This window comes from Leptosomus discolor, chromosome 4 (genome assembly GCF_034619465.1).
Source record: "Leptosomus discolor isolate bLepDis1 chromosome 4, bLepDis1.hap2, whole genome shotgun sequence".
NCBI lineage: Eukaryota > Metazoa > Chordata > Aves > Leptosomiformes > Leptosomidae > Leptosomus > Leptosomus discolor.
The window spans coordinates 72,740,766-72,768,538 of record NC_141394.1 but is presented as its reverse complement, the minus strand read 5'-3'; the positions used below and the strand labels follow the sequence as shown (position 1 = coordinate 72,768,538).

Sequence of the window (27,773 nt, the reverse complement as noted above, 5' to 3'; positions counted from 1 at the left end):
CCTAACTATGAACCCAGTTTTATACACACCTTTTATACGTAGGCAATCCTCAAGGGGAAATTTAACCAAAAAATTATCAGTCCTGTTGGACAAAGAGTGTGCCTGGAGATTTCATGGTGTTGGGTAAAACCTGTTGTGTTCTGTAGCTGATAGGGAATTTAGCTTCTAGAAGCAATTGAACATGTGAAATGCAAACTTGCTGATTTGCTTCAACTTCCCTCCTACCTCCCCATCTTGTATTTTATTATAGGCCATTTTTGCAACATCAGTTGTTTGACCAGGGTTTTTTTTATCTTTTGCTGACTGTAAGAGGGATATCAGTTACTAAAAAACTAATAGTTGTGTATGTGCCCTAGTAATGTGCTGCAAATTTATATTTATCAAGTAATCATATTTTGAGGAAAGTGGTAAGATCTTTCCTACTCACAGTTCTTTGCTGTGGGAAGGGTGAGTGTCTGCTGCATCTTGGTTTGAATAATTTGCTGATCTGTTATGCCAACTTTATGCTCAAAGTGTTCATAGAACATTTTTGTTGAACCTTTTTGGACATAAGGGCATTTAGCTAGATACAGCAGAGTAACTGGAGCAGAGGACATTCAAAAATAGATTCAAGTAGCAGCCTGTAACGCTGTATGCCACTGAGCAGATCCTTGCATAGACCTGTCTGGGTTGCACCATAGGTGCTGGTGGCCAAATCGTGTATTTTCCTTTGGCAGAGGTCCATTTGGAAGCACTGGGGGTTTCATTTAAGCAAGCAGTTAACAGGTTTGAACTAGTCAATGCTTAATCTGAGTTGTATTGCAGGGGAAATAGGAATGGAGACCTAACAACATAATCCATATCAAACGGTGATCTTTTCTGTTCTTAAAGTTAAGTTTGGAAGGTGTCAGACACTGACATCAAGCACTGTTTGAGCTGGGAGGCACAGAGGCCACAGACCCTGTTTGCCACAGGCGTTGTGGCCTTGTCCCTGTTAGAACTTCTCTGATTCCAACATACACTGTTGTAGAAGGACTGTGTGTGTCTGGCGTGTTCTGCTAATCTTATCCAGAGTGCAGACTGCTAAAGAAGGAAGCCCCCTCTACTTGAGCAAGAAAGTTCAGCATTGTCACTTCTGTTTCTGTGACATACTCGGATCTATCCAGGGCAGATCAGAAAGTGAATATGGTTAAGGAGGATAGATGTGGCAGCTTGTTTCTCAGGTAGTTAATAATGTAGAGACTCCCATGGATGTTCAGCTCACCTGGCAATGCTCCTTCCCCTGACTGTGAGCTTGCTTTGACTGCTGTGTTGACAACATCAAACCCAAGTCTTTTAAAATTGAAAGACGTGAGGTGAAAATGAAACTTTTCTTCCATCCTTTCAACTGGTTTTTAGCTTACTAATTCAACCACAGCCACGTGTAGCCTCTTTCATCCTTTTTTCCACTCTTATTAAATGATTCAATGATTAAATGTTTTTGTGGTGTGCTACTACTATCCAGTTGATCAGATATATAAGAGCAGCAGTTGTGAGGAAGCTAATCTTTTTTATCTGTCATTAATTACTTTGCCTATGTAATTAATAAGAGCTATTGAAACTTCCGATGATGAACAGGTTAGCAGTCCATACCCTTTGCAACTGCTGAACATGACACAATTGTCAGTGCTGTTTGAAGAAATCTGTAAGATTTCTCTTGAGGTAATGGTTATGATCACTTCCAACACCTGGTTTAACTGTTGTGCCTGGCTGAAAACAGAATGGTTTAGAGGAAACTGGCCTGTTTTACTGATGAAAGTTCTTCTGTATTCTGCATAACTTTCGGTCTTTCTCTTTCTGTTGGAATAGAATGAGCCTTCTTCAATGAAGTAATTTCAGCTGGAATGGCAAACTCGCTAAAATATATGGGGAAAATCCCTGACAGTACGTTGTAGGAGTGGTTTTTACCATTCTAACTTGTCTTGTATTAAATATAAAGACAGAGCCACAAGGTTGCTTATTTCATCTTTGATTTCTGAATTTAATGACCTTCTGAACATCAAACTTGAAAGAAATGTCTTTGTAAATAGGTGATCTGGACTGGAAGGTATCAGATAGTTTAATCACCATAACTCTGAGTTTATGATGTAGATTTGTAAATTTGTAGGATGAAAAATTTGGTCTTTCTCGATGATAAAATTCCCAATGAGTTCAGTGAAGTCAGGACACATTTTACAGGTCACGTACTAGTTTTCAACTCCTAGACCTGCTGGATGCTAATTATCTTTGTAGCTTTTGCCTTCAGTTCTGTGCTCTTCGAGTTTCTGTCCCTGATGGTAACCTTACTGACATTGGGTATAATCCCTGAAAGTGTTTGACACTTGAAATTGTAACTTTCTATGTAGCATTTCTGTAGGATGTGCTTGAAGGCAGATTGTCCCATACATTTTCCAATCAACATTTTCCCTTTCTGTAGTAAAAGATCAAACAGAAGAATTCTTAAGAATTTAAGAATATCTAACATTCTTATCTAACATAAGAATAGGTCTTTTTTCTCTTCCCTTCTTTTTATGTATTTTCCATGTTTCTTCTTTTTTATTTATTTATTTTCTATTTATTTTTAAAGATCCAAGTCCAAACCCAGCCTATTCAGAAGAAAGATTGGCTCACGAAGCTTTGCAATTAGAAAAGCGCTTGAGCTTGCTGTCCCATACAAGTCGCCAGGGCAGTGGAGGTAAGAAGTTATCTTTAATAAAATAAAAATAAATGCTGTTCCTTCCTTCCCAGGCTTTAGAAATGAGCATCTGTATATAATTATAAGATGCTGAGCTTAAAAGAAAAATAGTAGTTACATGGTCAGGATACTTGATTTGGGTGCTGTTGCTTGTGGGGTAGTTCTTTAACAGCATTGTCTTAAATCCATTGGCATAGATTGGAGTTTTTCAACTGAGCAGAGTGAGTTTTGGATCCAACACTATTAACACAGAAACATATTTTAGTATGCTGAATCCTACTGAGTTTGTGCATATGTAACTTCAAGGGAACTGTCTGTGTCAAATTTGGTATCTGCCTAAGTACTTGACTCACTGCAGCCTGTGAGATGGACTGACTTGTATAGTTCACACATCAGGCTTACAGCAGATTTTTGCAGTGAAACCTAGGACTCCTGTGCTTTGGTTCTGTGTTACTGTTCTTGCTCTTTGTGGTGCTCTCTGTGCATGCCCCTTCTGGAGTTGTTTGTGTATCGAAGTAGAATTGGTGTCCATCACTGGATTTGTACAAGGGCCTATGCCCTGAGCTGCCACTTGAATTGTTTAATATAGCAGGTTAGGTCCTCAAAACGTCTGCTTTGCTTTTGACTCTAAAGCCTACAAGCCTAAAAATGCCCCTATGAAGATCCTCAGGAGCTTAATTATGTGCTACTATACATGTCCATGGCTAGTCTTGACCCTAGTGAGTAATGTCGTGTATGACTAAATTCCACTTCCTGAGGTCTTTCTTAGTATATAACTACTAAGTTTGACTAGACTGACGGAAAACAAATGAGACTTGATAGAGAAGCGAGCCTGTGTGGTGTGGTTTTTTTTTTATTTTTTTTAATTTTTTTTTTATCCAGTCACTCTGTTAGAAAATCTGGCCCCAACTCTGTATACATTCTCTGCTTGAGATTACTTGAATTTATGATCTTATTCTCCTAAGAATGTTATAATTGTCAGAGCATGAGGAATCCCAGAATAAGATTTTCATATTCTGTTATTTGAGTTTTGCATAGGAAAATTAAGTATTTGTGTTTATGGGAGATATTATAACAAGAAAACTGTCCCTGTAGCTTCAGTGGGAGGACATTTGCCTGAATCTGGAGATCTAGGTTCTGCCACTGCCTTGGAGAACATGTAGCTCTACATAGTTAGAGCATTTTCTTCAAGACTGTGGGAGGGCTTTCCTTCCAGAGTTCAAAACTGACTAAAATATTTGTCTAAAAGAGAAGTGATTTCAAATAAATTCCATAATCTTATTTTTTACATAAAAATAGATGGTTTTGTAAGCAGAATAACTTTGATTTAACGGGTATACTTTTTCTTCTGTGCATGTTGCTGAGAACTACACTAATATTTTTGTAATTCGTGCCTTCTGTCTAGACAGCTGTATAATTTAACCTCAGGAGTTACACTTCTGCAGGCCTCACAAGCCAGTGTCATGCAATGGGCACTGGGGGAAAAGAAAGAGTTAGATTTCACAGGATAAACTTTGCTATTTTCTGATCGTATATATCAAGAATTACTCTGTGAAGAGCAGGAGAATTGTTCTAAAATTTTTGCTCAACAACTGATTATAGCAATAGCCTAGTAACACGAGAAGCTCAGGACACAACTTGCAGTGGACCCTTCTCCTTTCTACCCCATTTGCCAACTTATTGCCCAAGGTTTAAAACTAATAATATTAATTAAAATTAATACCTACCAAATGATCCTGCTGTTGGTCTTTGTTTTCACATTGATTTTATCAAGAAGGAAGAAAATAACATTGTGGACTATGTGTGTCGCTACAGGAAAGTGATTTTTTGTTTGTGTGATGTTTGTGTTTTATCCTCATGCCCTTTCATGCCAGTGTTTAATGTTTTTCTTCCATATTCTGTCTTGGATAGCAGTAGTTACCTGTAAAAGTGCCCTTCTTGAAAGTATTAGTGCAAAATAATCTTGCAATATGTGCATAAGTGAATCATGGAAGATCTTTTTGTATATGGATATGTAAAAAAATTATAATATTAATATTCTCATTTTTGTTTGTTACGCTGATGTATGGTTGCATTTTGGGATGGATATTGTGGAGAAGTACAGTGTAGGAGAGCTCAGAGGAGAGAACAGGACAGTCTCAAGTGTGATTTTATTTTTGTGGTCTCTTTAACATTCACTTTGATGTCATTCAGAGAAGATTTAAATAGAAAAAAGTACAAATAAGATAATAATTTGGTTGGTATATGGCTTTGGCTTACAGTAACAAGTTTTTCTTCAGAGCATCCTCAGCTATTCTGAGCACAGGACTTCGTGACTAATCCCTGTGATATAAAATAGGAGTACCTAAACCAAAACCAATTATCTGTACGGAAGTAAAATGCAGTTGAAAAGGGGAGATCTTAGTACATAAGCTCTAAAAATTTAGCCCTGAGTGCATTATGTTCCACTGCGTGGTAGGGTTATGGCAAGGCAACGTACTATTTGCATTTTATTTTCCCATGGGGATAGGAATTATTTCAGGATTTCTGGCTTTCTGACAGAAGTTCCCCTTACAAAAAGCAGATGGAATCTCAGGGTCCTTTCTGTTTGTACGTACTTGCCACGCTTCAGTCTGTTGATTGTGTTTTAAACATAGGTTGATGTGTTTCCTTCTTTTCTAGGAGATGATAGAAGTCTTTCAAGCTCATCTTCAGACACCAGCCACTCGGATGTTAGTGTTGGGAGCAGATTGACAATTTGGCCTGAACAGTCTTCAGCCAGCACTTCTCAAGAGAGTCATGGACTGGCAGCTGCAAAGGGCATTCATCTTGGGGAAGAAAAGACCCTTCCAGAAGGGGCACGTGGCACCACTAAACCACCTCCAAAGCCCCTCCTATCCAGACAGCTACAGGAAATAGGTCGTCAGAGTTCTTCTGACAGTGGAATAGCTACCGGTAGTCACTCTTCTTACTCTGGAAGTTTCTCTTCCTATGCTGGGAGCTTGGACATTTGCCATGGTGATGAGTTTGGGTCATTGCTAAGCTTGCCATTGAACTTTCCTTCGGATCAGAATTTATGTACTTGTCCTCACAGTGAGCCCCAGAGAGGCTTGGGATCAGAGTATCAGGTTCCCAGCTCTCTCAGACATATTTACGATATACCCAGGAGTTTGTTACAGGCAGCTTCTAAAGATGTGCAACCGAAGAGTGCAGGTTCCACGCTACCCAAGGACCAGGCCCTGTCATCTCAAGGTGCTAGTGACCCAAAACTGCTATTACCACGCTTGGAAGCACGGAGGGTACCTGAGCACAGCCAGGACAGAGGGAGGCCTTCATCCTTACTCGCAGAAAGCAGCAAGGACTCAACCGATGAGACATATATGGATTTTGTTTCAAGGCGGTCAGACACAAAACCACAAGGACAGGTGTCAGACTCCAAAAGTAGTGAGTTGTCACCACCTAGTGGGGCCTCAGCTGACCCCTATGACACATGTATCCCCCACCTTGGGATGACAAGAGCTCTTTTTTCAGCTTGTCCAATCTGTGGTGGACTAAAGGTAAATACCTAACACTGAGCAGATGCTAACAAGCCTTTCTTAATATAGCATGGCTAATTAATATGACTTAAGATGCAGGTCATAGGTACTATTGCTTCCTTTATAATTTGAACAGGTAATAACTTTTGTGTTGTTTATGCTCAAGGTGAGAGACTTAGCACATGGTTTCCTCAAAATCTGTTCCTGATCAAGGAAACACTGAACAATATAGGCCATCAATCATTATTTTTAAATTGGCCAGTTTTGGCTTTGGGTGTATGTGAGTGGTTTACAGTGACAGGGATAGAAGCTTCACAGGCACTGAGAAGGCTGAATTTGTTATATAATAGTAGTCTAGCATGAAGGACATTGATCTGTCTTGCTGCTGGTATTTCAAAGGAAGGAAGGTCAAATAGTATGTGCTGCTCTTAAGGTGACCACAGTCAATATTTTTATTTTATTGATTTTTTTCTTTCTTTATCATTGTAGTTTGAGCATGCCTTGCATAAGAAGCCAGATTAGCAAAACTTCTCACTGGGGAAAGAAAAGATAGTCAAGTCAGCATGGCAATCCATAGCAGATCAACTAATCCAATATTATAAATGACCAATGACAGATACTTCAGAGGAGGTAGAAAAAAACTCACTAGTGGTCTACTACCAGGACAGTATATTTGCAGGAAAAATTATTTTTGATCACTAATCATGTAAAGACTTAAAACCTGAAGTATGGAGATTCATATGCCTTTCTAAACACATTTGCCAGTATCTGTTACTATGACTTTGATAGTATCATAAATTCTCTTTGAACCCTGCTAAATTCTTGGCTTTTAATGGCAGTAAGCTTTATACATTAATTGTACATTGCATGAAGAAAATGCATCTGTTTTTATCCATTCTGTAGAAGATTTTCTTTGTGACTGTGTTTGCTAAACTAGAAGAAAGTAAAGCTGCTTGTGTTGATGAGCTGTTGAAGGCTGGGAAGGTTACAGAGAGTGCTCAAGTTAGGGAACGTGTGAAGTAGGGATTCAGCAAGAGAGACTTTTGTTTGAGGAATTAAATACTGCCGTTGAAGTGTGTACATTTTAGTTGAACATGTGAGATTACATAAATCACTGCTATGGAAAGTGCCTGAGTGTATAGTTATGAAAGAAAAAGTAAAACATTATAAACTTGAGGGATTATTTTCTTCTCATGAGGTGTTTCATGTGTCTTCATCATTGTCTGCCTTCACATACCTGAAAACTAGAAAATGTTGTCCGCCTGAGGTGTTTGTATAGCCTCCGAAACAGCACCTCGGATGTTACTTTGTCATGTACTTGCAGCATTTGGGGGTAGGGAGACACTGGTGTGGCTGGCCTTATAAAGTTGTGTCTACGCTGATCAAGAGGATAAGTGTTCTTCCAAGACCATCCTTGCCAGCTGTCTGCACCAAAGGCCCTCACCAGCCCTCTAGCCTAATTCTGAAAGCTCGGCTGGATGCAAGGGCCTGAGATTCAGACTCCCACTTCTGTTCGTGCTGCAGTGCAGGCAGTGGGGTGCGCAGCAGTGTATCTGCTGCCTGTAGTTAGAGAGAAGTTGGGGAAAATGCACAAGACTGATTCCTAGAAGGGCTCTGCTCTGGGATCAGAAAGCTCCAAGATGGCTTTGTTATAGGCAGAGAGGAAAGAATTAGTTAAGGTCCAGTTAGTTTATATGGTCTAAAAGTTTCTGGATTACGTGAATTGTCAGTTTGGATATGAATTTATCCAAGTTTACCCTGGGTATCTGTGGCAGACAGGAAGCTGAAAGTGAGTATTCCATTGCATATCTTTAAAGCCATTAAAGGCTAAATTATGTCACTTTAACTGCCCGTTGACCCCAACAACATACACACCCACATCTTTTATTGCAAAATGCTGTCAGGTTTCATGGTGTTTCTAGTTGCCCTAATAACACCAGTTGGCAAAAATTTCAGGTTTTATCAATATTTAAACAAATTTAGTGAGGGAAGCACTGGTGCAACCCTCTTACTAACTTATTTTAGCATGAGATGTGCACATCTGCTTCTTATCTTTTTTTTTTTTTTTTTCTGACCCATTTGTAAGCAGTCAGGAAAGAAGTCTCATTAAAGGGAATGGTTCATGGGTTTGTTTTTACTTTTGAAAGAAAAAATAACCTTTTGATACATTGTCCTGAACTGTTAAGATGAGTTATTTTAATGGATACAGTCTTTGGCTTTTCTCATGATGAATACAGTGAAAGCACAAGTCCATACGCTGTAGCTAAAAAATAATTCTTATTCCTTGCGCGCTGAACAGAATATGTTTAAGATGCAGTTAGGGCCAGGAGGAGCTGATTTATGGATTAATGAAGACATCAGGTTTTCACATTTATTCAAATTCATGTTCAAAAGGCTTTAGTGTGCCAGTGTTTGGAGTTCCTTTGCAATTTCAAGTTAAGCTGTTAATTAAACCGCGTTGATAGTTTTTTAAATGCCTACTATTTAAAGTGAGTGAGTGACCCAGTAGAGGAAAGTCTTCAGCAGTCATAAAGGATGTAAGCATTGGTTTGTTTTCTGCCCTGTATGTAAACTTTGGCAAATTGAGGTTAGCTTTGGGCATGTTGTCTGTATGTGTTGGAGTTCAGCATGCAAAGAGTTGGAGACATGTTGCAGGATGAACATATGCACATGTGGCAGGCATGGTGGCATTTGGGATTGACTTGGTTAAGACCCACCTGCTCCACCAATGACAAGGGTGATGATGAACATAGGGAGCACATACCCTGGGAAAGTGCCAAGGTTCAAATGGAAAATAGGGCAAGGAAGCTTTCTGTTTCACTCAGGATGAAGAATAGAACCAAAATGAAGAAAGTCACTAAGTATTGCTTCTATTATTTCTATATGTGGAATTTCATATTAGACATTGGGGATTAATAAGCAAGCATGCAGGGTGTTTTGCTTTCTGCTGTATGTTACTGTAGTGTGCTCAAGATGTCCTTCTTTACAAACTTCACAAGGTGTGCCTTTGCTATGTAATTTTTGCCTAGGTGATTTCAATACTATAGATAATTGCAGAGATGAAGTCTTTGTGTATTATAAGTATATTTTAAGCTCAGAATGTGCATTGTTATGGGATTTCTTAGTAAGCTGTAGAGATTTATTATTAGAGTTTACTTATTACATTTTCAACTACTTAGCTAATACTAATTTAATGAATAGAATTTCACTGTACGCTTATTGCTCTGTAACTTCATTTGATGCTGTAGTTTGAGAAATTATGTCAACCTTTTTTATAGGGTATCTTTTTTTTTTTTTACACCGCCATTGTTTGTAAATTTTCTTAGAAGTCTGAAAAATAAAATTATTTTCGAACTGGTTTTGTCCTTTTCCATCTGACAAGTACTGGTTTTAGTTTTGCTTTGCTTTTTGTCTCTTGACCTTCATCTTCTTGCAAGTTGAATTAATATGGCATGATTATGGCTGTCTCTTCATACTACCTAGTGTTATACTCAAATCATTCTTGACAGCCTAAAATGTGCCTATTAGTAGGAATTACTTTTACATGTGTCTAGCTCACCCTAAACTCATATTTATGTCAGTGTGAGTTCTTATGTATGTAGAAATATAGCCTTGATTACTGCCTTGATAGTTAACTTGCCATGATAGAGGAGAAAAGAAAGTGTCAGTTTGTGTGTGGCTGTTATCATCAATCCTGTATTAGTATTCAGCCACCTACTTTAGTTGCTCATTTAAAAATATCAAAACCTCCTTGGAGGCAATGGTCCCAAATTAGGAGCCTGTCTATCCAAATCCTCTGTGAGGTATTTGTATAGTTCCTGCTACCGCAGTAACTGTGTGCCTCAAACTTGGAATCTCCCAGCATATCTCTAGTAAGTGGAAATATGGGAATGCTGTGGTCACGATGCGTAAAAGAGTTCAGGGGCTTTGTCATAGCAGGATCCACAGCGCTGAGTGGCTAAGAACCCTTCCCTACACATATGGGGAGATCTGGTACCTGCCTTGGGGGATGTGGATCTTAGTTTAAATGTGGAGTTGCTTTGATTTCCTCTGTTAGTCTGTTCTGTAGAAACGGCTTTGTTTTGAATTACAATGGTAAGGGAAGGCGTGTGCGTGTCTGTACTGTGGTCCTTGAGCAGGCACTTTACTCGGTGTATTTAATCATGCAGCACCATGTCCCCGCAGGGCTTGTTAATCACATGCAGCCTTTTGTGAGTGCAGAGTCTCTGCGTACATCAAGAGCTACAATGAATATCTGTGATTCCATTGTGCATTTTAGCCCAGGGAGAGACTGAGCCTAGAGAGGTCTGTTTTGTGGTCTTGCCTGGACTGATTTAACTAAGGTCATGAACAGCCTGTAACTGGGTTGGGAATATAGCTTGGTCTTCCAAATCCTGTACAAACCCCTTAATCTCAGATTAAGCTGGTGTGTCTCCTTTCATTGTAGATGCTGCTTTGGAAAGTCATAGAAGAGGAGGCCTATAAGGTGTAAACTTTTATAGCGAGATTCAAGAAATAGCTGCAGAATACCTTGCCACATCCATGTAACTGAGAATGTTTTCTTATTTTTTTTTTTGGCTTTTAATCAGGTTCTTTTCTAATGTAGTATTGAAATAGACACTAAAGAAATCGCAATATATTGCTCTGTTACAGCTTTAATGTAGCTATTTTTTTCCTGTTGGAGCCATTACCTCTTTCCCCATGAGACTGAACAACTTACGTGTTTAACTTGTAGTGTGTTTATTTCCCTGCTTTCTCTGAAAGTATAGGAACACAATTATTCGTAATTACACACCTTTTACATCTCTTTTCAAATATTTATTTATATTTTTTAATTTTACGGTGTTGATGTGTGATGCCATAGCATTTTATGCTTCCGCCCACCATCAAAAAAGCTGCAGGCTGTCTAAATTCTCAGTTGAGAAGGATGCATTTGTCAGCTTCTACAGCATTGTTTCTACTCTAATCTCAGAGCTCTGGGCAGTTAGACAACACACACACTGTCAAAAATATAACAGCAACAGTTTGCACCTCAGAGGAATCTGGAAGTCAGTTGCCAGTATTATTGACCTGAGTGACAGTGAGTTTGTGAGGCTCTCGTGTGCTTTAATGACCATTGATTCTGGGTATTATTGGCTTCTGGCATGAATTGGAAAACTTGCATTTGTGCTCTCTTCTTTTAAGATTTGGTGCCAATTGTTTTTCTTGAAGTCCTGACTGTGATACATTAACCTGCAGTGAGATGCATCTTCCATAACACGTATTGCCACTAAATGAGGTGACTGTACTGGACAATGATTTAGCAACCTGGCATTTTACTGACGTGACAGTTATTGTAAAAGGCTCTGAAATTTTTACAATAAACTAGTGTTATTTGGGGGCTTTTTGCAGATTCAAAGGCATCTTTAAAAACACCAATTCCCCCACAACATCTTTCTGAAATAGAAAAAATCAATGATCATTGCTGTCCTTGACAGTGAAATGCAGTCATTCCTGGAGCTGATTGTGCTGACAAAAGCACACAGCACTGTGCAAATCTAAGCTTGGCGCAAGAATATATTTTCTAGCTGAAACTGGCAGAGGAAAGGGGCATAAAAGAGGTGGGTGTGGTGTCAGGCTTAGAGCTTGATTTGTTTTGTTTTCCTTTTTGTAGTTTTGCCAGGACCCCAAGTCTATCACAGAGTTAACTCCCATCCTCTTACTAAGGTGCTGTTGGGTCTGCTTATGCACTGTGTTGAGATGTTGCTTATCAGCATTTTACAGGGGAAGGGAGATTTTTGTTCATGGGTTGTTTTTTTTTTTTTTTTTCCCCCTTCTCAGTTTACCACTGTTATTTTGCATAGTATTATAATGCTTCTTGGCAATAGGCTTCACTCCCAAATAATCAAGAGACCCAGCTTCCTTTTACTTTGCTGTTGCTGGTAAGAAATCATACGAGTGACCTGTTTTTTTCCAAGGCTTTGCTTGGAGGAGGTTACTTAATGGGTATGACTTTGGATTTGAGACATCACAGAAAATACAAAACGTGCCAACCCTGCCCAAACTGTGCAGATCTGACTTGCTTTTGGCCCTGTAGGAGGCTGCCTTACCTCTTATCTAAAAAATAATATTGAAGATACTCTCCATCTGTCGTGAAAGAATCCCTACAGCATTTGTGCTAAGAATAAATGTTCTAATCTAAATTCAGAATAATAAGAATTAAGCTCTCAGCACTTCTTGGGGTCAGGCACTAAGTGGAACAGATAATCTATGGTCTGTAATGGGAAAAGAAGTGCCCACCACAGAAGCACTGGTAAGTGAAGTGATATTAATAGTGTCAAGAGAAGAGAGCATCTTTCCTACATGAAGGAATGTAGACAACGTAGCTCAGCAGAATTCGTTCTTCTGTACTAAATAGAAGTGTTGCTGGATTGCTTTTCTGTCAGAGAGCCAGTGAAGATATTGAAAATTGCAGCATTGACCTTTTATACCCATCAGAAAGAACAAATGGGAAAATCTACTTCCTCCCCCAAATACAATCAAGCTGGATAATAGCTTTTATTATTACTACAACTGATGGCTACTTCTTCCGCTGTTGGGAGCAATAGCTTTTCTGAAGAGAGAGAAAGAAATGTTTTGAAGGAGGAGCAGTCTGACGACAAAAGCTGGAAAAAATTACTCCTTTTGGAATGTAGGGTTTGTGGGGTTTTTGGTTTTGATCCAGTTGTAAAGAGACTCATCAGATCGCTTGGAACATGGCCGAAATGGGAAGATGGAAGGCTTTTTTTCTTTGTCGTCTTTTTTTTTTTTTTTCTAAATAGAAATCTGTTTCTTTCTGGAAAATTCTACAGATTCCTATAAAGTGTTAGCAGACAATTTCTATCTTCATTTTCTACAAGGGAGAAAGTAGAATTCACCTGCAGAGGAAGAAACCACAAAAAGAGTTTAGGAAAGCATGGATTACATTGAGCTGAACTCAGAGGGAAGCGAATAACTCCAGTGGCAGCCCTGAATTAACATTCCTAGATTTGATTGCCATGTGGTTCATCTCCTTCTGCAAGATCACGAACAAAGTTACTTTAAAAACCCCTCAATTCTTGACTTGCATTTCTGCATAATGTTTGTAATATCTACCGACATTATATTTTTGAGATCATGCATTAAAGAAGGCTATGCAGAAAATAATTCTGTTTTGATTAACAGTCACTGACATCAAAGTACTTGTGTGGCTCAGAAGGAATTGGTGAGTGTCAGTAGGATAGCAATCATTTGGATGGGATGTCTGGAGGGTTGACAGCAGCTCACTGTGAGCAGATGAGAGGATTGAAAATAGATGCTCAGTAGGGGTGACCTTTCCTACCAACGCTTTTTGACAGAGCCACTTAAAACTGGAAGTATGCAAATTAGAAGGATGAAATGTGTTCCAACAAACTTACACAAACTGAGCTTAAACATGTCCAGAACCCATGACAAGATGTATGAGTGGAATTAGTTTTGGTAATTCAAGGTGCCCAATGTATTTATTGCTTCAAGATATCTATGGAAATACTCTCAGTCTGGCTGATAATATCCCATATGGACTTTTAATCAGATTAGATCCTTAAGGTATCAGTCATTTAGAGGCTCTGATGTAGGAAAATTCTTACTGTTTCTGATACAACCGTGCAACCCTATACCAAGTTGTATTACTTTGTTCATAAAGAGCAGATATTTTTTTCCTAATACTGGCTTAGTAAAGTTTAATAACATGGTAACAACATCTTCGTATGCGTAACGTGATTTTCGCATTTATTAGCAAAAAAATGGCAAGTGTAGCAACAAATCTACTGAATAGAAAATCGTTTATTACCTGCTCCACAAAAAAATACACTGAAACCAATTTAAGGAATGAATCTCTGAAGAATGTTTATATGTTTGGAACAGAATGAATGCTTCCCATACGCAGAAGAGTTAGAAAGTGTGGGTAAGCCGTTCTGGTATAGAAATGCCTGCCAAACGGTTTTCAGGATGGACTGGTTTAAAGTTGCCTTGCTATTTTATGTATTGCTTTATTATGCATAGTTATGAATGCTTCTGCTGAAATGCTAGGGAACTTGTCTAAAGAAGAAAAGAAAGAGAACTTTTTAAAAGTCCACGTAGTAGATGGGACTGCCAAATCTACCTCTCCTGCAATTGTACAGTCCCAATAAAAATGTCCCACTGAGGTCAGCAGAAGCCTTGTTGCAGACTTCAGCAGGCTTCCTCTGACACTCTTAAAAGCAGGGCCACTGAAATCAGTGTAATTAAAACATTTCCTTCATAAGAGAATCGGGCTGTGTGCGAGTTAAAAGAAATAAGATGGATCTTTTAGATCTAAGATGGAGATTTCAGTCCCTGTCCCATAGTAGAAGAGTGGGGGTTGATTGCTCTGGACCTCAGGAAATCCATACAAAACTTTGGTGCTCTTGCCCTGCCTGCCTTTGTGTTGGATGCATTTTACAAACCTGTGTGCTGTGCTATAAAGCTAGTTGTCTACTGCAGACTCCTGGCAGGAATTCGTGATGGCAAAGTGCAGATGATGGTGTTTTGGGCCCTGTCTCACTTTAAATACAAGGAGAGTCCCAGGGTGTGCAAGAGAGGTAAGAAGCTTGAGATTTGGACTGGTCTAGGAATTTTGTGTTATGGTTTTATTATTGTGGCTCTGACCAGCTTACCTCAGTCTAGTTGTATAATATCTGTATCTGGATAATATTTACTTCCCAAGGTTATTGTCAGGGCTGATGGGATGGTGTTTCAACAGTACTTTGGATGTGGACAATTCTATCCAAGTGCTAAAGATTATGTTAAATGTGATGTTTTCCAGGCTGCAGTGAGAGAGACAGAAAGTTGTTTGCCTTTCAAGTGAACTGTGGACAGAAAAGAAACTCATTAGTGATTTACTAAAGAAGAAAATCGACCTGTCAGCATGGAGCAGCTGCTCTACAATTTATTTTTTTTTATTTTTTTTTTTTTTGTCTTAATGCTGGGAAGTCTATCACTGATTTTTATAACTTCAACAAATAGTTTGAAGCAGTTTTCTATTTAATGAAATATCACAGAGCAGTGGCACTGAATACATTGTTTCAATGGATTTTTTGTGTGTGTGTGTGTGTGTGTGAAATTGAGTTTGAAGAACGGGGTCTTTCAAGAACTGCAGAGTTACTAGAAAGAAGTTACTAATGCAGGAACCTTTACACTCAGTGGATTCAAGAAGTCTGCAACTGAGGACATGGCAGCTGAAAGTCAGTTCTTTCTAAGCATGGGATTAGCCTGAGGGTTGAGCAATTTTTTAGCATTTAGGAAGGAGCAAAAGAACGTGCTTGAGGATATGACTGAAATTCAAGCCAAGTTGTAACAACAAAGGAAGAAAACAAAACCGTAACTGTATTATATTTTCTTAATGTATTTTTTTCCTTAAATCCTTATGGAGAGGCATATTGCATCAAATCTAATTTTGCAAATTTTTTTTGATGCAATGATTTTTTTTTTCTCTTTAATTTTTGTTTTTAGGTTAAAAGCCATTTTGCCTGAATAGGGAATAGGTAAAACTCTGAGTTCTTCCCCAGTAAGAGGTGTGAAAGCAAACCACAGGGAACTTCTGGAGCAGTTCAAACTGTCTGAGGATCTGCAGTTAAGTATTTCAGCTAGTCAATTGTCCCATTTTAAGAAAATGGATACTTACTGTTGAGTTTCCTTGATTCTGGCTAAACTCAGCTCAAAGTGTAGGAACTCTGGGTCAGAACCAAGGTGACTCAGTGAAATCTTAAAGATGCTGCACCTGACCAACTTGAGCAAATCTTTTTTACAGTGTAAAAAAGGCTCTTGGTCCACTTTTTTAGCAGTTGCACACAATCTTTTCTGTTCCATTCCTAGATGACATTGTGGGAGGAAGGCCTTCCTTGCTTTCTGGCCATCCTTGCTAGTGTAATAACATTTTGAATCTTGAAGTGTTGCTTGAAAATCTGTGGCTTGCTTCAGGGAGTAATTCAACTCATGGGTGTAGGACAGAAACGTGGGGAAAAATGTTATGTGGAGCCACTGTTGTTTTTCCATCCCTTCTGCTTCAGCTCCAGTGAAGTTTGATGCATTGCTACGTCTGTGATAACACTTGATTTTTGTGTGTGTGTAACAGTTAAACTGAGCTTCCTTGGATGGGATGGGGGATGTTAAGATCAAAATGAGTGACTGTTAATGTGATCCATGTGGTAAATGACAGCCAGGATGGGATGAGTGAATACCAGAGCCTTATATACAGAATCTAGGTTGCAGTGAAGTGCCTTTCCTGCACACAAGCTCTGCTTGTATGCCTTTCTTTTATGTATTTCCGTGTTTCCTTTCCCAAAGCAGGGTAGATGAAAGAAAGCAGTCCTCCAGACTTTCTCTGAAGTAGTTCAATCCTTCACAAATCCGAAGGGTAGATGGGAAGGGGCTTTAAAGTTGACTGTGCTCCTAAGTCTTGTCACATGAGGATATTGGGCTATTCGCAGTATAAACTGCAGCAGCCAGCTGTCAATCAACTGAAATGACTGTTTCAACAGCTGGGAATCAGTGGGACATGAACTCTGGCTGTGTTCCCTCTCCCCTAGCCACATCCTCTGCAGCAGTCTGGATTCTGTGGTATCCTCTGCTAATTCAATGCTGATTGGAAGCAATTTTGAATGTACAAGAAATTTGAGCCTGGAAAATATTAAGGAAATATAAACCTTTTCCAGATCTGGTTTATTACAAGGACGGAGAAGTGCTAAGTGGACTATATCAGGGCTAGTAACTGTATACTTGAATCCTCTGTAGCACGAGGAAAACATTTCCAGATGAAGTTTGCCAATTCATCTCATTCCTTGAGACACAGAGTCAAGCAGAACACACGTGCTATGGAGATAACTGCTATAGAAAGCTTTGGAAAACTACAGAAATAATTATACCTAATAATTTATAGCAGTGCTCTCCAATATAGGAGAAGCCTGTGAGCAGTCCCCATGCATAGTTAAGTATCTGTATCCTTTGAAGCTGTGCAGCTTAATTATAGTTTCATTACCTTTGACAAACCATAATTTCAGTGATGGGCTGGGGACAAAGGAAAACACTTGTCTTAATTTTACTATTTTGAGCTTTGTCTCCCTTATTTGCCCTTCTAGTTCCACCCATTTCGTTCTGATGATGATAATTGATTAACTTGTTAATAATTTTTTTTTTTCTGGGAGAAGTTGACTAACCTTAGCTGTAAATGTGAGGTTGAAAAAGAAGGGAAATGAATGCAAAGATCATATTGAGAGGCTTTCATTTTTATTCTTCATTGGCTCATATTTAAGCTCACTCTAGTTCTTTCCCTGTGTGGAGCAGGATGCACAGGTTATAACAAGGATTCTTTTCTTCGTGTCTTTATGTGGAATGGGCTGGAAGGAAGGAATCAAATAACTAGTCTAATGTAAATTGGCATAGCTCCATCAGCTGCAAAACAGGCTCAAGTGTATTTTTAGTGCAAGCACAAGCTAAGCTCACGCTGTGGAACAACACTCTTTGGGGAAGTAGAAGGAGGAAAAGACTTTTCTTAGGGCAGTCCCTAGGTGAATGTTTCAAAATGGTAATTACAGCTTAACATAAACTTTCTCCATCTCTGAGAATCTGTAGAGGTGGGTTTAATTTGTCTCTAACATTTGAGATTTCACTTTGCCAGCTTTTGAAATATTTTCACGTTTGAGCCCTTCTCTATTTATTGTTTGTCACCGTAGCTGTGGATTTGTACTTAAACTCTTTGTTTGCAAAAAAGCATCCCTTTTCTTCATTAATACATGACTTGGATTTTAAATCTTGTTGCAAGCAGAAAACTTGAGTAAAAGGGGTACTTTATACAGTTTTGTATAATTGGTGGAATTAATTTTCTGTTAATCAGAAACTTTTTGACAAGAACAGTTGTGATAAGATACTTCTCAGTACAGTGGCATAAGAGGTGTTTTTCATTGAAAAGTGTAAAATGTCCCTTATGCATGTTGGTTGAAACTCATCCACTTTCCTCATCGGAGAAGGAATGTTTCAGTGACCAGAAATGAATGGATTATTGGACGTTTCGTCTTACATGTCTCTTCTAGTGTAAGTTTGCCATAAATCCCTCCTTTGCTAATCAAGAGAGCAAGGCTGCCTGAATCCCTTTGTGAGTACATGAGTGCATATGTGTAATATTAATGATTGTCCTTTTCATTTATTTTCAGTCTCTCCAAGCTTCCTGCTAAACAGGACTTTTGTATTGACTTTTAAAATCCTGAAATGGGCTAACACTCCTACTGCAGCACAACTCTGTGGTTTCTACTGGGATGTGCTATTCTAAGAAAACGTAGAACAACACTTCCCATTTGTCAAGCCCTCCTAATTTCACCGGTATTGCGGCAGTACTGAGCTGCTCAGTGGTGCACAGTCAGTCTTGTGAACTTTAAAATACAAAAGAAATGGGTCGTGTGAGGTGTTGCATCCAGTCTATGTGCACCTTTCCTTCTACATGTTGGGCAAGAAGAACGAGATATGAACACCACACTGTCTGTTAGCTGCACAGCAGAGTCAAGTCTGCTGTTATTCACACCTCTTTGGTCCCTATCTGAGCCTTTTTTTCAAGGTACGGTAGTTTTTGCTGGAATCTCTGCCTTCAGTGGTTTTTCACTTAGTGCAGAATGAGTGGAAATTAACAGATCTACTGTACAAGGAAGCCCAGACTAGCAAATGTGGGGAAACTGAGTATATTTCAAATATCAAATGTTCTTGTAGTAGTGTAATGCTACCCCCTGTTGGAAATTAGAATGTACAGAATATATGGCATTGAAGCCTCTTTGAGTTTGTGTGCATTACTTTGTTTCCATTGCATTTGATAGGACATTAGAAGTGCCAGTCTCTATGTAAAAAGAAAAAAAAAAAAAAAAACCACCAACAGGTTTTTTTGGTGTAAATAGGAAAGATGTTTTCCTACCAGTTATCAGAACTAAACTCAGTTTAAAATAATCTTCTTTTCATGTTAAAATACAGCTGTAGGCACAGATGCCTGCAATTTCACTCTTTCTATAAGAATACAAATACATAACCTATTACAGTTAATGTTGATTTTTATTGTTCATAAACATCTATCTATTCATAAAGGCCTTGCCACTTCTAAAAGAGAAACACGTCCTGTCTTTTTGCTTGGCTAAAGCTCCTGTACACAGTATTAGTCAGCTGTATGCTGAATAACAGCAGTCGTACTCACCTGTGCAAATGTGAATGGTTAAAGCAGTGCTGTGGGTGCACTGCTGAACCTTCAACAGTCAGAACAAATGTATGTTTGAACTCTTTTGCGTAAGCATTACAGCTGGAGTTTCTGTATATACCTTAGGAGAGGTGGTTTAAGTAACAGGAGCCTCGCTGAACAAGGCTCTGCAAAGGGGAAAAGGGGATGTAATGTTGCTATGAAAACACCTCTAGAATGTTGACAACGCTATCTTAAATCAGAAAATCTGTTTGGTGTCTTATCCTTAAATTAAAAATTTTTGTAAACATCCAGAACAGATCTTCTGCCACTGTAAATCCGAACAGCTCAACTGAGGAGTTAAGAATATATGATACGCTGAACTTTACGTTGTATCAGGGGTATCTGCCTTGGGTTGTAGACCTCCCAGTTGGAGAAAAAGAAGTTATCACTTCTGAGCTGAGTGTATATAATGGTTTATTTTAATGGCAATTGTCTAAGGAGTCATTCATGTCCTGAAGGGCAGAATGATTGTTATAAGATATATCTCGTGAAAGATGAGGCAGTGAAGGCTGATGTTAATACATTTTATTATGTATCTAGCACCAAAGAAGAAAATCTTCTTTACTTTGAGGGTGGCAGAGCACTGGAACAGGCTGCCCAGGGAGGTTGTGGAGTCTCCTTCCTTGGAGCTATTCAAAACCCACTGGGGCATGATCTTGTGCAACCTGCTGTAGGTGAACCTGCTTTAGCAGGGTGTTGGACTAGATGATCTCCAGAGGTCCCTTCCAACCCCTACCAGTCTGGGATTCTGTAATTTACAGGTGTGTTTGTTCAGGGTTCTGTGCTCTGAAATCAGGAGATGCTGTGCCCCGGTTGTCAAGTTTGATGAATATACCCTGTGACATTTGCATATGGTGTTTTTATTTTTTGTGAATTGATTTTAATTCCTGCTGTCAATTCTGGGCATGTTTATCAAATACATTGGATTAAAATTGGTCTCAGAGGCAATTTGCTATGTCTGGCTTAGCCATTTTAGCTGAATTCCTCCTGCTATGAAAGTCCTCCTGTATCATGAACTGGGAATGGAATATGTTCTGATCATGCTCCAGTGTCTTTGTGCTGTGAGGTCTGTCAGGAAGCTTAGATGAGATCGTCTGTTCAGCAATATTTGTAATCATTAGCGTCTGCCTTTTCATTTTAGTTTCTTATACAGAACTACCTAGAGGGTTTACTACTGCAGTATCTCTCTCTCTACAGCTGTCACTGTATCTGTCCTTACAAAACCTCCTACTTTACCTCCTAAGATAATTAACTGCTTCTACCTGTGTAGAAACTAGTGCTTCTGATTTTTACCTGTGGTTAAGTAGGACAGACTCTCAAATTCACAGAAGTATTTAGTACGCTTGTTTGATCTGGAACCATCATAACCATTTTTTGAAGAACCATGAGAAACTCAAACCTTATGGAATTAGTTTTAAAAAGTGTAAGACAAAACCAAGATGTGTGTTTGAGGCACGTTGCAGAGTATCTTTATTTTATATAGGTTTCTTAAGTTGTTGTGATTTTGGGCATTTCTCTGTAACCACAAGCTGTCTAACTGATATTGGTGTTAGGATAGTTTATGATGGTGTTGTGTGCCTTCAGACTTTGCCATGTACTTGGAGTGAGTGTTACTGCTTTCGGCCAGCTGTATGTACCCTTGACTTTGTTTTTTGTCTAGAAAGTATGCAAGCTTGACTTGTTGTAGTGCCTGGAAACAGACGAAAACGTTACTGGTGTGTTTACACCAGGTGTTTTGTACCCATTGGATGGTATTGCATAGCTGTTTCCTAGAATTCTGTCTGAATACTTTTGTACATAAAGCGATACGTACGTGATCTTAAAAGGATGTTATTTAGGTTGAAAAGTTAAGCCCCTCACTGTTAAGGAACTAACAGATTTACAGTTGCTCATGCCGTCTTGACTTTACCCACACACGTATCCTTCTCGTGCAGTGAATGAGGCAGATGTCCTGTGGAAAAAATTGTATGTGACCATGTAATTGCATTACAGTCCAGTTGTTCAGCAGACTCCTAGTGTGACTCTTTGGTATGTAGTAATTCTAGGTCTGGTTTTGAAAACCAAAAGGCAAGAGCAAATCATGTGCCTTGTTGCTGTGTCAGCTTCCCCATGCCCATACATTATCAGTAGTAGAGCCTGAAATGTGACCCTTCGGCATTGCAGCCGAGACTCCTGCCATCGGAATTTCAGGGCTGTTGCTGCTAGCTGGCAGCTGGAGATGGGTTTTATCTAGGGTGGAGGCTGGGCAGCTGGATCCAGGTACTGGCTTTTGTGGTAGCCATGGTGGAGGACTCGGCCCAGCTTTTCTTTCTCTCCCTTGAGGACAGTTTCAGAGTATGCTAAAGGCAAGGCTTGTCATTTTCGGAGCTAATGGTCATATTCTGATGCCAAAGGTCGCATTCTGGATTGAGTGACAAATGGCTCGTGGCTGCGGATGGCTGGGAAGCTCACAGCAAGAAGCAGAAGGCCCATCTCAACAGAAGTGTATCAAAATCAGAACTGAAGAGTTCCTCTGTAAAAACATGAGAGAGAGAGAAGATGGTACACACATCTGGACTGGAACGAACAATACGTTTTGTTCTTTCTCATCTCTTGTTTAAACAACACCTGTAACTTATAGAGGAGTTAACTTGTGGGATAATCTCAGCTCTTTGGAGATGTATTTTAATGTGACACAGAGCACGGCTTGCCAGTGCCGCTGAAATCGCCAGCTTCATGCTTCAGAAAATAGCTGATGTTTGGTCTTGGCTGAGTGAACTGAGATGCTTCTGAACTGACTTCAGCAGTCTTTCTGTAAGCCGACAGTTGGCTTGCGACAGATGAAGCTGAGTAATCAGAAGTTTGTGCCTGAAATTGGAGCCCTGCACCTGAAGCATGCCATGGACAGGAGTTTCTGTTTCATTTGGAGTTGTTACGAAGGATCAGAGAGTTTAATAATTTTGTGTCTTTTGTTCAGAACCGGATCAACTGCTGGGCATTGTGAAACAGCCCATCAAAGCAGATGACCTTTAAAGGTTGCTCCATGTGTTTGTATTTATTGACCTTTCCTGGGAATATTTTTTTTCCCCTGTGGCAGCCTAAGCATTCCAGCTTTAAACTTTTCTGGTGATTTGCTCCAAGTGTTAGTGTTAGTCTTTAATCCTCATGAGGAAAGTACCTTAACTGTCAATTTCATTAGGGACTTTTTTTTTTTTTTTTTTTCCTGAAATATCTGAGTTTTGCATAACTTTGGACATGTTCAAGACTTCCATTTTCTAAAAGCAATTGACACTTTTCTGTTTTTGTGATGCTGATTTCAAAATCCTCATTCAGGATTTCTCATTAAGTCCTTTGCTCCTTTGTGAAGTTGCTGACAGTTCGAGATGCTGTTGTCATAAACTATATAATGCAATTGTAATCTGCTGCCTTCCATTACGTACAAACTACGTGAAGCAGTCAGAGGGATTGTGATGAAGGGCCACCAGCTATATACAGCTATATACAGCAGGCATGAGGGTGTTTGTTCATTGTTAGAGAAGTCTGCTTCACGGTTTCTACTTTTGAGGGACCTTCCTCTGGATTTTGAGTCATGATTTTGATGATTTGCTCTTGAAACACTGAATGTTTTGATCCATGGCCTTGGTACTGCACAGTAGCTTTAAATTAAAGGAAGGGAGAGGAGAAAAGAATCTCTGAAAATTAGGCAGCTGACCAATTTTACAATCCATCCTCTCTGTTTATGAATGCATTTTTGGTATGTGCGGAATAAAAATCTCTAAGTGCAAATAGTTGCTTCTATTACTGTTGATTATGAATTCTTCTTTCGTAACAAGAAGAATCTGGGAGCCTCTCATTTATGTTGAGCCTTTCTTCTTCCAGTCTGAGGACCCAGACTGGGGCAAAACTTCATACATGTGCTTAGACTAAAGCAAATGACACCTAAAAATCATAGAGTGATTTGGTTTGGAAGGGACTTTTAAAGGTCATCTAGTCCAACTCCTCTGCAGTGAGCAGGGACATCTTTAGCTTGATCAGGTTGCTCAGAGCCTGTCCAACCTGGCCTTGAATGTTTCCAGGGATGGGCCATCTACCACCTCTCTGGGCAACCAGCTCCAGTGTTTCACCATCCTCATCGTAAAAAATGTCTTCCTTATACCTGGTCTGAATTTATGCTCCTTTAGTTTAAAACCATTACCCTTTGTCTTATCACAACAGGCCCTACCAAAAAGTCTGTCCCCGTCTTTCTTTAATTATTGAAAGGCCACAATAAAGTCTCCTCGGAGCCTTCTCTTCCAGGCTGAACAACCCCAGCTCTCTCAGCCTGTCCTCATGGGGGAGGTGCTCCAGCCCCCTGATAATTTTTGTGACCCTCCTCTGGACCCGCTCCAAGTCCTTGTCTTTCCTGTACTAAGAACTCTAACTCTTACTAGGTTCAGAATAATGGAGCTATAAAAAGCTGCCAAACTTAGCTGAGCTGAAAGAAAAGCTTTATTTCTAAAGATACACAAAGGGAATTACATAAGCTGCGACTGATGAGGTGTGTCTGAAATGTTGACAGTTATCAGGCAAATGGCATTTCATTCCTCATGCCAATGGTGATGGAGCCCAGCTCAGCATTACAATCTACAGAAGCTGATCTACTTTTTCTTGGAAGTGTGGTTTCCTCCTTTTTAGGAGGAAAAACATGAAATAAAACTGTTTTGGTTCTTTGAAAATACATGCTTTATATGGAACAGCTATCTATCAGTTCCTACCCTTAGAACCAGTAATGGGAGGGATTAGTCTTAAGACAATATTTTCCTTCTTTCTTTACTGTCCATCTGACTCGCAAGCTCCTGGCTCATTTTTACACCACAGAGATGAGCTTACAAAGGAGTTGTTGTGCCTTTTGTTACTATGAATCTGGCCAATCTTCCAAAAATAGGAAATTGTGGAGTACAGTATCTTTGCTCCTTGCTGTTGAGCTTATACTGAAAGGTCTGGACTTTGGGCTGATCTTGTGTCCAAAGACTAAAACTCCTGTTAGCAGCAGTGGAGCAGGATTGGGTATGTAGTCCATGGAAAGTGATTTGAGTATGTAGAGAAAGGTAGACATACTGCTCTTTATATGGGACAGTATCTGTGTCTGGTAATTTTTTAAAATGAGAACTGATCTGGTAAATTATGTATTTATTGAAAGTTTCAATCACTTTAAATTTCATTGAAATAAAATGAAACTTCAGAAGAAAAAAAAAAGGGAGAGAAAGACAAATATATACCAAATATACATGGAGGGGGAAAAAAAAATCCCATTGTAATTGTAAGAAGTATTATGTACTATGATGGTTATTTGCACACACAGAAAGACTGTTTAACTGTTCAGGGCAACAGAGCTAATCTATGAATAATGATCCAGCATATCAAACTAGTGGGTTCTCCTAACATCTATCATTGAACCCTACCCAAGATATTTGGAAGCAGAACATCAAAAATGAATGTCATCTGACAGCAGCCAGATCACTACCAGAGCTAAAATAGCCCTGGACACGTAGTTCATGATGTGTGATACCCAAGTGCTACGTATCCGTTTACTGTGGGTGTTGTAGTGGTGAGGTTGCTTGAACTGACAACCATGCATCGCATACTTCAGCACCCAGCTCTCGGGTCACAGATAAAAGAATCTACATTAGAAAGATATTTAACTTACATTTATGAGTGATATTATGAGATATGCAGGTCTTAGGTACTCGCTTTGTTAGTTATTGTCTAAATATCATAGCAGGCATAACAAAAACATATTATTTGTGTGAGGTCATTTACCCCTTTTCTTCTTTGGTGTACTCATATGGCAGGTTGAGATATGTATTATACTTTGCATTTGAAAACCATGCATTTACATTTGTACATTGTGCCATAACCATTAAAAAAGTTTCTCCTACGGACAAAAGCATGTATTGTGTGAGTTTTGTAGAATTAAAAAAGATAGCTTTTAAGTCTCTGATGCTGTTCTTTCTACTGAGTTGCTGCAGCAGTAGACACTGTAAGTTAGTGAAGCCTCTGCCTTACAGAGGACTGCAGCAGGAGGCCTCAGAGTTGCAGAAATAATAGAATATGATATACTGAAATGGAAATTAAGAAAACAATCTTATAGACTGGAAAAATCACTTGATAACAAAAGACTGGTTTTATTTTTATTATTATCTTAGACTCATTTTAGTTATTTGTTGTCTTTCATCTGTTCTCTATAATTTCAATATTTTATCAGTGTCCCACGTCTGATGTAATTTCACTCATCTAACTTCTGTTTGCCTCTGCATCTTTCTTTGTCAAGTATAATCTCATCTTCTAATAATGACTTTGAAAGTATATTTATTTGGTATTATCTGTCTAGCCTTTATCAGTTTTCTCATCTTACCTAATTTGTACGTTTTGTGAAAATCTTTTTAGAATTTATTTTATAAGAGTGAGTAGGAGTTCCAGCATGAAATAAGACTTCATTGTTGAACAAACTGTACTTAACGTTAACAAAATGATCTCTCTTTAATTTTCAGTTATTTCCATGTCATATATGATGCACAGAATAAAAGGCAAATGATGGTTTGAATTCATGCTCACATTCAGAGGTCAGAAAGCCCCACTGACTGATTTTAACTTGCATTAAGCAGCAGATCACCAAAAAGTTTCTGCAACTGAGATGTTTTTAAAAGTTCCACACTGCTGACTTTTTAATCCTCGTTCTTGCAGAAGTGCTACAATTGTGCATCGCTGAGAGGAGGGAAAACCAGCAAAACTTAATTTACAAGTAAATCAAGTAGTTATAACTTGAATTTAGAGGGGGAGCAGAGCTGTTTAGCAAGTAGGAGCTATTTTGTAAATAACAACTTTGCTGTATGGTGAGAAGACAACCAATAGTGATAAAAATATTCAGTTTATTCTTTGTTTCTTTGCATTACTGTGGCTTGTAACATCTGTAATGATGAAAGAGGACTCCTTTCTGGGAGATTACGTATAAACAAAGAACCAAAATGCTGTTTGTTCTTCAAAGAGCTTTCAATCTCCTTTCAGGTTTTCTGCTCTCTATCCTTTATTTCTATCCATGTTTTTGCCATAATTTAGGATATTCTGATGCGTAATGCCTTTATGGAAAGAGAGTTAAAAATATTTTTCTGACTTGCTATCTAGTTTCATGCATCAAGCCCATGCCCTGAATGACAGCAAGGCTGTGCAGATTCGTGAATCTAGTGACAAAGGTGAGGAAGATAAAGATAATTTTTTCCCCTCTCAAAACAATTTTTGACTGATTTTTGTGAACTAACATACAGTTACCGCCCCATGCCCCACAAAAAATGGCTTTGTTTTTAAGAGCAAAAAAGTTGCCAGAAAGTTGAGATCTTTTCTTATTAAGAAGATTTGGTTTGTATGCATTTCAACATGGCAGTCTGCCACTTTCTATTCCATTAAGTAAGCTAGCAGATGCTACCTTCAGAGGCAGCATAATCTGCTTTACATCTGCAGACAACCAAAGTCAGGGAAACTATTTTTTGGTATTCTGTATTAGTAAACATCTAAGAAGTTACTGGGGGCAGGAAAGAAAAAAATTTCCAAGCCTGCTATAAATAATAGTGACAAAAAATTGATAGAAATTCTGTTATAATGGAAAAATATTGTTACCTAATTATACAGAATTCTGCCTGTAACGGCCTCCAAAATCCTCTGTTCTTTATCTGTGCAGATACTTCTGCATATTCCCCAAATGAAAGCAGCAACTTCTGTGGTGACACACAGTAACTATAGAAACAAATAACATCGACTATCGTTAAACTAATAAAATGCTCTTTTTCTGAAATGCTGTGGGATGCTTTTTCTCTTTCAGAAATGAAGTCTTGGCCATGTTTCTGATTTCCTCCCCCTCCCTCTAAACAGTTGCTCAAATTCAGTGTCTCATATTAAAATATAGAATCATAGAATAATTTTTGTTGGAAAAGACCTTTAAGATCATCAAGTCCAACCATTACCTAACACTACCAAGCCCACCACTAAACCATGTTCCTAAGCACCATGCCTATACATCTTTTGAACACCTCCAGGGATGGCGACTCCACCCGCCCACTCCCTGGGCATCCTGTTCCAATGTTTGACCACTCTTTCAGTAAAGAAATTTTTTCCTAATATCCAATCTAAATCTCCCCTGGCGCAGCTTGAGGCCGTTACCTCTTGTCCTGCCATTAGTTACTCGGGAGAAGAAACCGACATCAGCCTCAGTACAACCTCCTGTCAGGTAGTTATAGAGAGCAATAACGTCTCCCCTCAGCCTCCTTTTCACCAGGCTAAACAATCCCAGTTC

General features: G+C 39.0%; 1 protein-coding gene across 2 annotated transcripts in view; it reads left to right on the top strand.

The window, feature by feature from the left end:
- Nucleotides 1-27,773, top strand: part of DOK7 (docking protein 7) — a 66,221-nt gene that overhangs the window by 22,201 nt on the left and 16,247 nt on the right. For both annotated transcript variants that reach the window (XM_086464504.1, XM_086464503.1), the window contains exons 6-7: nt 2,585-2,692; nt 5,354-6,228. In XM_086464504.1, the coding sequence (XP_086320630.1) occupies nt 2,585-2,692; nt 5,354-6,228 (983 nt within the window). The remainder of the gene's footprint in view (nt 1-2,584; nt 2,693-5,353; nt 6,229-27,773) is intronic.